Source organism: Zeugodacus cucurbitae, chromosome 5 (assembly GCF_028554725.1).
Source record: "Zeugodacus cucurbitae isolate PBARC_wt_2022May chromosome 5, idZeuCucr1.2, whole genome shotgun sequence".
In the NCBI taxonomy this organism is placed as follows: Eukaryota; Metazoa; Arthropoda; class Insecta; order Diptera; family Tephritidae; genus Zeugodacus; species Zeugodacus cucurbitae.
This window is the reverse complement of record NC_071670.1, coordinates 8,389,818-8,401,581: the sequence shown is the minus strand read 5'-3', so window position 1 is coordinate 8,401,581 and position 11,764 is coordinate 8,389,818. Positions and strand designations below refer to the sequence as shown.

At 34.4% G+C, this 11,764-nt stretch overlaps 2 protein-coding genes across 2 annotated transcripts; one reads left to right on the top strand and one right to left on the bottom strand.

Annotated features, from left to right (window-relative positions):
* The first annotated feature begins 7,738 nt into the window (after window positions 1-7,738).
* On the top strand, window positions 7,739-9,447 carry LOC105216242 (AT-rich binding protein). The gene is made up of 2 exons (XM_011190631.3): window positions 7,739-8,075; window positions 8,152-9,447. Exons 1-2 carry the CDS (start codon window positions 7,887-7,889, stop codon window positions 8,908-8,910), a joined length of 948 nt encoding a protein of 315 aa, XP_011188933.2. The 5' UTR covers window positions 7,739-7,886; the 3' UTR covers window positions 8,911-9,447.
* Window positions 9,448-9,915: 468 nt separating this feature from the next.
* LOC105216245 (uncharacterized) lies at window positions 9,916-11,623 on the bottom strand. The gene is made up of 4 exons (XM_011190635.3): window positions 10,904-11,623; window positions 10,500-10,846; window positions 10,263-10,437; window positions 9,916-10,206 (listed from the first exon to the last, which is right to left on the bottom strand). Exons 1-4 carry the CDS (start codon window positions 11,394-11,396, stop codon window positions 9,953-9,955), a joined length of 1,269 nt encoding a protein of 422 aa, XP_011188937.2. The 5' UTR covers window positions 11,397-11,623; the 3' UTR covers window positions 9,916-9,952.
* Window positions 11,624-11,764: the final 141 nt, after the last annotated feature.

The window sequence follows — 11,764 nt, the reverse complement described above, 5'->3', positions numbered from 1 at the left end:
CAAAAAGCGGCGAAGGAGTGTAGTGTTGAGCGCTGTTGATTGCAGCCAGGAGCGGAAATGCAGCAAACAACAACAACAGCGCATAACCATATTACTAGGCTAATATATGCGAATTAATAATCATAATTTTCTTCTGTGAAACTTCTATATTTTCTTTTGTGTTAAATAAATTGTAAATGTTTTTTCCCTTTTTTTTGATTTGTAAAAAATGAAAAATCATTTTGAGAGCGAAAAAAATTATCTATTTTAACACTTCTTACATTAGTAATTTAGTAGACGCCATTTTACAATTTATTGAACAAGTGGATGTGTGAGGGTATTTTTTTTGAAATTTTTCCGAAATTGGAAATTGATGAAAGATATGTGTTCAAATAATAAATATAAATTTTATTTAAAAAAATAATTGCTTTCTTTGTGTTTTTGTATTAATTTTTTGTGTTTGAAGTGGCAGTATAAGGAGGCGTGCGCTCGCAGTCATTTGCAAATTGTGTTTGTATGGTATATTTTTTGTTAATATATTTTTATTATTCACTTATTAATTTTGAATTATTTTTATATTGGAAATTATTTGTTTATATATGTAAGTCAACACAAGTTCATAAAAAATTAACACGTAATAAATTATAACAACCATCTTAAAAACAATTGTTTACTAAAATGTAAGAGTTTAAAAAAATTAAATTTAAAAAATTAAAATTAAAAAAAAACAATTTTTTATGGAATTTTTGCTTCTTTAAATTTTAATAATTTAATAAATATTAAATTAAAATAAATCGCTAGACCAGTTATTATTATTATATATAAATAAATTATATAACCAAATGACTTTTTGCTTTAAAAAATTATGAAATCGGCAATAAAAAAGTATATCGAGTGAAACAAATGAAAATTTTTTTTTTTTTTTCATTCAACTCCCACAGCAGCCGGTTCTACGCACCGGAGTTGACCCGGATTTTATCCGGTCAAGGGCTCCCCTTTCGGCGATCTAAAAAAAAAATCTAAAAAAAAAAAAAATTTCATTTGTTTCACTCGATATACTTTTTTATTGCCGATTTCATAATTTTTTAAAGCAAAAAGTCATTTGGTTATATAATTTATTGTATAATTATTTTTTAAATTTATTAATTTCTTATTGGTTTAATTACTTTTTAAGTTTGTTTCCAATTTTTATTTTATTTTATTTTTTTAATTTTTAATTTATTTAATTTATTTTTTATTCTTTTCATTTATTTATTTTTTTAATTTTTTTTAAATAAATTTTTTTATATTTTTTTAATTTTTTTTAATTTTTGTTTTATTTTCATCAATCGGTGGACCAGTTATTATTTTTTGTTTAACACATTTGATTTAATTTTTTACCGAAATAATTGTTTTTTTTAAGCTAAAAGTCACTTATTTTTTATTTACACAATAAATCATAATTTAATCATTTTAATTTAAACTAAATCATTTGACCAGTTATTATTTTTTGTTTAATTCACGTGATTTATTTTTTTAGCTTTATTTGTTTTAAAGTTAAAATTCATTTCATTTTTTTTATAGCCGATATAATTATTATTTCGGTTTTTAATTGTTAAATTTCTTTTTTAATTTTAATTTTATTTTTTATTTTTATTTTATTTTTTATTTTTGTTTTTTTTTGTTTTTTTTTTTGTTTTTTTTTTCTTTATGTTTATTATTTTTTGTTTCGAGTTTTGTAATATTTAATGAAAATCATTTTTATATTTTCTTTGTATTATTAACCTTGATTAAAGTTTAATAAATATGTTTGTGTCTGAAATTATTTAAAATTTTTGTTTACGTTTATATGTATGGAATATTTCAAAAAATTTATTTAACTTTTTGTATTTTTGTGTTGGCAGTATTTTTATTTTATTTATTTTTTATTTTATTTATTTAATTTTTTAATTTAATTTATTTATTCTTTTAATTTTATTCATTTATTTGTTTAATTTTATTTATTTTTTTATATTTTATTTATTTTTTATATTTTATTTATTTATTTTTTTAAATTTTATTTATTTAGTTTTTTTAATTTTATTTATTTTTTTATTTTATTTATTTATTTTTATTTTATTTTATTTATTTATTTTTATTTTATTTTATTTTTTTTTTTTAATTTTATTCATTTACTTGTTTAATTTTATTTTTATTTTTTTAAATTTTTTTTTATTATTTTAATTTTAATTTTTTTTTCTAATTTTTTATATACTTTTTCACCATTTTTAGAGCTTCATTATATTGTTGAAATACCCTCACTCACTTCGTTGAAAAATATAGCAAATTTTCACTAAAAGAAAACTGAAACAGTACACTCATGTAATATTAAAGTAAAAACAAAAAATAACAAAAACCAAAAAACGCGTGTAATTTTTTCTAACATTGTTGCTGTATGCTAGCATAAGAAAGTACATATTATTTTTGTTTCAAATGTATGCATGTGTAATAAAAATATATAATTGTGTTCTGCTAAAGCACAAAAATTTTCAAAACTCGCTACGTATACCAACATGCATGTTTTTCTGTATGTATAAATGTGCATACATGTGTCTCAAAACTCCTTTCGTATAACAAAATATGTAAGATTTTCATTCTAAATTTAATGTATTATCAAATTTTTACAAATACAACAAATTTCTCAACACAAGAACATTTTTATGTGTATCGACGCATTGTAAAGCTAAAAATGCTGCATATTCCATTCAAAAATTTGTTATTTTATACAAATGATATTCCATGTATGTAAACATATGGTTGGTTAGTAGTAAAATAAAATTCAACGTCCCCATTAAATACTTGTACTCTTTGCACGTACTATGTACTTCCACACAATACGCCTTTTCACACATTTAAATTATAATTTTTTTACATTGTATACTCCCTCTATTTACTGTTCTTAAATTGTAGTATAAAATTTATAAATTATTATAAATAAAAGTAAAGAAAAAAAATGATAAATTCACATACACATACAGACACATTTAGCTTTCTACCTACAATTCTTTTCGCGTATTGCTAATACAAGAGAAGAAGTAAAAACAAAAAAACAAATATATTAAATAATGAAAAACTTCGTAGTATAATTAAATATACATTTTATGTAAATGTTTATAAATTATAAATGAGAAATAATAAAATGAAAATGCGATAAAACACAAACTAGAAAAAACGACAACTTTTCTTTACACGCTGCTCTGTCTTTTATGCTACTTATGTTTGTTGCTGTGCTGCTGTGATTTTTTAAAACTCAAATATTTATTAACTGACTTTTTAGAAAATAAAAATTAGAGCACTGTTTAGTACTCTGTAACTATTTTCAAGAATTTTACAAGCTTTCCTACTGAGACTAACTTTTTTCCTCCATTTACTTCAACTTTTCAAAATTAAAAACTCATTTCTTTAACAAATGACATTTTTCAATTCAAGTTATACATACATATGCCAACAATTAGCATAATATATTAACATTCTTATATTTTTAACAAAATTTTTTGTGTATAAAAGATAAAGGGAATCCATTAAGTAAAATATATTGCTAATTCATCAGACAAAACTAAAAAAGTAACAAATACTTATGCATTAATTTGAGGGAAAACTTATTAAGAAGTAATTTTATGCAAATGTAAACAGCCCACTTAATAAAAAAAAATGTAATACATAGATGATAAAAATGGTTTTAACTTTATTCTTACCGATTGAGTGCCAGTTGTGTTAGCAAAAAAGCTGCTGGGATGAAAGTTGCAGGAGGGACTAGCCAATTGCTGATTAGCTCCACTTGCGCTGCACATTTCAATTTTAATCTTACTGATTGTGTTCATAAAAGAGCTGCTGGAATGAGAGTTGCAGGAACGACTAGCCAATTGTTGATTAGCTCCACTTGCGCTCCACTTTTAATATGTAGATGTTGGTGCAGATTGTCCAACTTGGTTAAATTTTGTATTAACATTCTTTAAGCTTCACTTATTTTATTGCAAACATAGTTACAGTTAACATAACTGTAGTAAAAATACCGCTGCAATAGCGCTGAGGAGGATGGAGTCATATGTAGAAGTTCACGTAAGTGAGGAAAGTTTCTGACTGCCATTCACTTGGGAGTGGCCAGGAACGATTCTTTTACATGTGGCTCAAGCAGCTCACAACTTCCGGTCTTAGACCAAGTATCCTCTGGGTAGCCAACAGACATCCGTCTGGAAGCGAGCTAAAGTGAGAAGGCGAATCCCGCTTATGCGGTTGTGCGTAGGGCTTGGGACCCACCACATAAAAACGAATAACCAGTGAATAAGAAACACAGGCCTCGGATGAGAAACCCCCCTTTTGATGACGACCACGGCAAACGTATAAAGGACTATGATTTAAGGGCATGCACCTGGAATGTCCGGACCCTTAATTGGGAAGGTGCCTCTGCCCAGCTGGTTGATGTCCTCGTAAGAGTAAAGGCTGACATCACCGCAATCCAAGAAATGCGATGGACGGGACAAGGACGGAAGAAGGTGGGTCCTTGTGACATCTACTACAGCGGCCATATAAAGGAGCGTAAATTCGGTGTGGGATTCGTGGTGGGAGAGAGACTCCGTCGTCGAGTCCTGGCATTCACTCCGGTGGATGAACGTCTAGCCACAATCCGCATCAAAGCGAGGTTCTTCAACATATCGCTGATTTGCGCCCACGCCCCGACGGAAGAGAAGGACGATGTGACCAAAGATACCTTCTATGAGCGCCTAGAACGTACATATGAGCGCTGCCCCCGCCACGATGTCAAAATCGTGCTTGGCGATTTCAACGCTAGGGTGGGTAAAGAAGGTGTCTTTGGCACAACAGTCGGAAAATTCAGCCTCCATGACGAAACATCACCAAACGGTCTGAGGCTGATCGACTTCGCCGGGGCCCGAAATATGGTCATCTGTAGCACTAGATTCCAGCATAAGAAAATCCATCAAGCTACTTGGCTGTCCCCGGATCGAATCACTCGCAACCAGATCGATCATGTTGTGATAGATGGACGACATGTCTCCAGTGTTTTTGATGTGCGTACGCTTCGTGGTCCCAACATCGACTCGGACCACTATCTTGTAGCAGCTAAGATACGCACCCGCCTCTGTGTAGAAAAGCGCACACGTCAACAAACACAAGGAAGGTTCGACATCGAGAAGCTGCAATCACAACCGACAGCCGAACGATTTTCTACTCGACTTGCACTCCTGCTCTCTGAGAGCACTCATCAGCATCTCGGTATAAGGGAGCTGTGGGACGGCATATCAAACTCCTTACGTACAGCTGCAACCGAAACCATTGGCTTTCGGAAAAGCCAAAAAAACAGCTGGCATGATGAGGATTGTCGTCTCGCAGTGGAGAGAAAACAGACTGCCTACCTCGCAATGTTGCGATCGACCGCAACACGAGCGGGATGGGAAAGATACCGAGAGCTGAAGAGGGAAGCGAGACGCATTTGCAGAAAAAGAAAGAAAGAGGCAGAAATGCGTGAGTATGAAGAGCTTGACAAGCTGGCCGACAGGGGTAATGCTCGAAAATTTTACGAAAAGATCCGGCGACTAACTGAAGGTTTCAAGACCGGAGCACACTCCTGTAGGACCCCCAGCGGTGATCTAGTGGTTGATGACCAGAGTATACTGTGTTTGTGGAGGGAACACTTCTCCAGCCTGCTGAATGGCAGTGAAAGTACAACACCAGGAGATGGCGAACCCGATTCCCCAATCGACGACGATGGAACAGATGTTCCATTGCCCGACCGTGAAGAAATTAGAATAGCAATTACCCGCTTGAAGAACAACAAGGCGGCGGGGGCCGATGGATTGCCGGCCGAGCTATTCAAATACGGCGGCGAAGAGCTGATAAGGTGCATGCATCAGCTTCTTTGCGAAATATGGTCGGAAGAAAGCATGCCCGACGATTGGAATCTCAGTGTACTCTGCCCAATCCACAAAAAGGGAGACCCCACAATCTGCGCCAACTATCGTGGGATAAGCCTCCTTAACATCGCTTATAAGGTTCTATCGAGCGTACTGTGTGAAAGACTAAAGCCCACCGTCAACAAACTGATTGGACCTTATCAGTGTGGCTTTAGACCTGGAAAATCAACAACTGACCAGATATTCACCATGCGCCAAATCTTGGAGAAGACCCGTGAAAAAAGGATCGACACACACCATCTATTTGTCGACTTTAAAGCTGCTTTCGACAGCACGAAAAGGAGCTGCCTTTATGCCGCGATGTCTGAATTTGGTATCCCCGCAAAACTAATACGGCTGTGTAAGTTGACGTTGAGCAACACCAAAAGCTCCGTCAGGATCGGGAAGGACCTCTCCGAGCCGTTCGATACCAAACGAGGTTTCAGACAAGGTGACTCGCTATCGTGCGACTTCTTTAACTTGATGCTGGAGAAAATTATAAGAGCTGCAGAGCTAAATAGAGAAGGTACAATCTTCTACAAGAGTGTACAGCTCCTGGCGTACGCCGATGATATTGATATCATCGGAAACAACACCCGCGCCGTTAGTTCTGCTTTTTCCCGCCTGGATAAGGAAGCGAAGCGAATGGGTCTGGTGGTGAACGAGGACAAGACGAAATATCTCCTGTCATCAAACAAACAGTCAGCGCATTCGCGTCTTGGCTCCCACGTCACTGTTGACAGTCATAACTTTGAAGTTGTAGATAATTTCGTATACCTAGGAACCAACATTAACACCGATAATAATGTCAGCCTTGAAATCCAACGCAGAATCACTCTTGCCAACAGGTGCTACTATGGACTGAGTAGGCAATTGAAAAGTAAAGTCCTCTCTCGACGAACAAAAACTAAACTCTACAAGTCCCTCATCATTCCCGTCCTACTTTATGGTGCAGAAGCGTGGACGGTGTCAACATCCGATGAGACGGCACTAGGAGTTTTCGAGAGAAAGGTTTTGCGGAAGATTTACGGTCCCTTAAACATTGGCAACGGCGAATACCGCAGAAGATGGAATGATGAGCTGTACGTGTTGTTCGACGACATAGACATAGTCCAGCGAATAAAAAGACAGCGGCTACGCTGGCTGGGTCATGTTGTTCGAATGGATGAAAGTGCCCCAGCTCTGAAAGTTTTCGATGCAGTACCCGCTGGTGGAAGCCGAGGAAGAGGGAGACCTCCACTCCGGTGGAAGGACCAGGTGGAGAAGGACCTGTCTTCACTTGGTATTACCAATTGGCGCCAAACCGCCAAAAGGAGAGATGCGTGGCGCACTGTTGTGGACTCGGCTATAACCGCGTAAGCGGTTTCTACGCCAGTTAAGAAGAAGAAGAATAGCGCTGGAGTACCAACGCCTGCCGGATATAAATCAGTTTGTTCCGGTAGTGAGTTCGATAATGCACTTTTCATTACTTTGATGTTATTAATACGCAGCTAAACACATTTACTATTATTTAGCAATTTTAACGCATTTAATTTATTAACTTTACAATAAAATAAAAATTAAAATGCATTTTGCGAACAGCGCACGAAATATCAAAAAGGCGGAAATGCTACGCTAAAGTGCTGCCAATAAGCGCGACAATTAAAATAGGCTATTATGTTGCCATATTTTCTGAAATATATTTTAATTGGCAATGTAATTATTTATTTCTACATAATTATTATTTCTCATACGTTACGCATTAATTTTTTGTTTAATAAATTATTTATAAAATTAAGAATTTCCATTTGCACGCTGTGTTTAGTAAACTTAACACTATGAGTATCGTGCGACACTGCGTTGTCCCAATCAGCTGTTTGCAAACGTCAATGGAAATAAACAAAAATATTTGTGGCAACGAATTAAAAAATTTATATTTTTCCTTAATTTGTGTATATTTTTAAAGAAAATTAGTGAAATATCGGTGGTGGTTTTAGTACAATGGGTTTCCCACGTATATTAAGTAAAAATAATAAGATATATACGAAACTGGGTGAGTTTTGTTTGTCGGGCGATGCGAGCTTCTGGATTGTTTGCCAAGTGTGCCAAGAAGAGTTGCAGACACAAGATCAATTCTGGAAACATATACAAGATGAGCACAACTTCATGCATGGTTTGGGTTTTAAGCAGGTGAGTGGCGTACAAGCAAATAGTTAAAGTAAATATGCTTACACACACAATTGTTTTGCGTCAAATTATCAAATAGGAACAGGCACGTAATTATATGGAGCCTGAGGCGACCACAACACACATTATGCCTTTGCCATTGTATCGTAAGGTAAATGAGGAGGAGTTGCGCGCGAGTGGTGCACTTGAGCATGGCGGCGATAATTCACAAGAGAAACAAGAGCCAAAGGACTATACAGAAATGCGCGCCATCGAACCGAATGCGGTAGAAATTGATATAAAAGTAGAACCGCCTAGTATAAGACATGCATTAGCATTGGCACCGCCACCACCCGTTACGCAGAATGTACACGGCACAGGAGCTGTTGCTGCTGGTACGGGCGCTGGTGTTGCGCATCAAAACGTTGAGGTAAGCACAGCCGCGCCAGCCTTATATCAACTGCCACAAGTGACACCAGCAAGTGCATATGGCACCACCATAATACATAGTGCACCGACACTAACGCACACAATGGGTATGACAAATGCAGCAGCGGCGGCGGCGGCTTTGATGTCACAAGAAATGCCAAAAGAATCGAATAGCACCACGGCGAGCGCCAGTAGTGCGATATCGTCGGAAGATGGTGAACGCTGGTATGTATGCGATTATGAAACCTGCGGCCTAAAGTTCAAATATCAGTCACGGCTAGAATTGCACCGTGCTGTACACAGTAAAGAGCGACGTTTTGCGTGCGAACTGTGTGGCGCCTCGTTCAAACAATCGTGCAATCTGTCGACGCATCGTAAGAAAAAACACTTTCTGAAAGGTTCGAAGGGACTAGTGCCGCAGCGTTTTTAAATTGCAATGCAACAAAAAAAAAATCATAAATTGCGTTTTTAATTTGTACACTGTTTTTTTTTTTTTGTATTTCTATATACTTTTTTGCGTCATTTGCAAATGTAGTTGCAATATTATTTTTTAGTAACAATAACAAGAAATAGTGTAGTTTATAGGGAAAAACAGCCTTTAAACAATTACAAATATTTCACACATAAAAAGGCAGAAAGTGTAGTAGGAAAATATGTTATATTTTTCCCAAACGTTTGTGCAAGTTCAAGTTTAGTCTTAAGAAAAATTGTTTTTTTTTTCTTCTAGTATTAAGTCATTTCTTTTGAAATACATATTTACGAAATATATATACTTTTTCTATACTGTATATGTAATTAACATTTTACATTATTATGTGCTTACGCATATATGTATATAATGTAAAATGTGAATGTTTGATTGTAAACAATTAAACACGATGGTACAATTAATATGTTTTTAAGATTTTAGTGAATAATAAATTCTTTTTGCCCCAATTCAGTACAAAAATAAAATATTGCGTTTTTTTTATTTGTAAATTGAGAAATAAATAGTTGGAGTCGCACTATAACCGATTTAAATAATTTTTGGCACAAGTGTTGCTTATTCAAATACAGTTGTAGTATCACTTTTCAATAAAATTGTTTATTTCACAAAAATCGTTTCATAAAAATATATTTGTATGTATAGTTTTGATTTATATATATTAATATTTGGCGCTAGCTTAAGTTTCTTAAGTTGTTTCTAAACGGAATGTAGTTTATAGTGTTAGACTCCGCCATTTCAACACTTTTATTTTCAATATCGGCGAGCTAACAACATTAAATGCATAGTTACATATTTTTCCTCTTAATATATTGGAATATTAAAATAAAAAAATACTTCAAGTCTTTCGCCCACATTGCAGGGTTAAATATAATACTTATGTACGGAATGTTTCATAGCGACGGTATACGGTTTTTTCGCACGTAAAATATTATTAACACTAAAATACAAGCAAATTACTGCTTCTTTCAATATGAAAATTTAGATTTCACCCACTAAACACTTCTTCAAATACGGAATCGACACTATCAGTACTTTCTTGTTCGTTACGCGCTCGTTTATAATCGCCATTTTGACCATTTGACGTTTCCTTCATACACAGAAAATCACAGCCATTATTTTCCACGTCCGTTTTATTTAATTGTTTTCTTTTCAAACGCTCATGTGCTTTATTAAAGTAGGTCATAGTGCGATCTTTGAAAACGTTGAGCGCCTGTTCGGGAAATTTTTCACGGAAAACTCCTGCAAAAAGCATACAAATAACAAAAACTAATTGAAAAATATGAGTTTTTGTGTACCTTGAAATACATCTAGCATCGTCATATCCTTAATTGGATATTTGACAATTTTGTCCGCGTTTACAACACCACGCCAACAGAACTGATTGGATACTTCATCGGTCATAATGAAACGCCAAAGTACACGACAGAATACATCAGCATTCTCGGTAGCTATAGCAAGTGTTTCCTCATGCTAAAATTTCACAAATAAAATATTAAAAAATGAAATTTTCTACTACAAACAATACAACATACTAGTGCGTCACGCATCTCTTTGCTATGGTGCAGCTCATCATCCAAAATGAGCACTTCGTCCCGACTGGTAAAGGGTTGATCTGGTATTATTTTCATATAACGCTTTAGCATACGACTACCAGGTGCTTTCTTCAATTCGGTTTCAATTAATTGCACTGCCTGTGTTAGCTTATTGAGTTTATATTTAAATTCATTATTAGCGCGTTGCATTTGCTGAAATATGCTTTTCAATAGTGTGCCATTCTCTAACAATTGCTTGGGTGTGAGCTTATCGATATCTATGTTGGTTTTAAGCTTACCATTTTTGCGTTGGGTATCAAGTATCTTCTCTGATTCATTATTGTCAACTGAAAATAGTACTTGTAGTTATAGTAAATATATATTAAAATGCTGTTTCAACTTACTTTGCTGCATATTAGCTTTATGTGGCGTTTCTACATCAGTCTGCGCTTCGGCTGGCTTTTCTTTGAAGTCCAAAAATGTATTTGCTATATCTGTTAGTTCCATAAGCGCATTCGGATCATTTAACACCACATTTTCTAGGTACTCAGCTTTGACATACATCGGTTCATTATTTGTCACCACTTGCGCCGACTTTGTTTTACACTTTTTCTCATCAGCCGTACCGTCCAGACAAATTGGCGAAGTGCAACGACTCTCATTATGTTCTCCATTGCAACTAGTTGCTTCAGGTTTACCCTGCATCACACAAAGCTGTGCTGGTGCATAGTCATGCATCTCTTGTATGTGCGTCCAGAAAGTCTGCTCATTGTGATGCTCCTGCTGACAGAAGCAGCAAATGATACAGCATCGATTTGGTTCTGCCTCTGTAATGCAATAATCGCCAAACTTTTGATAAATTGTATTATTTTGTCCCAGAATACGCGTAATGTTCATATTTTCTGGTTAAGTTAAACTGCAGTTATGTATTTTACTTGTTGGCTGCAAGTGCGTTGTGGACAAACGTAATTTGTAAATTCTACTATAATTTTTGAAACCTTTTGAATACTGTTAATAGTTGTTTATAAAATTATGAAAAAGCCGAAGTTGGCACAAAGAAATTGTGTGCAATAAACAAAATTTGCATCCTACTGCAGAAATTGCAGGGTTGCATTTGTGATAAGAAATTTGCAACATATGGGAGCAGCAGTTTTAGTGCCTTAGTGGAAAAATATTTGAGAGCTTATGTGAAAAATGTTATAATTAAATATTTAAAATAATCTTAACAAATATATTTATAAGTAAAATTTAATGAAACCAATACT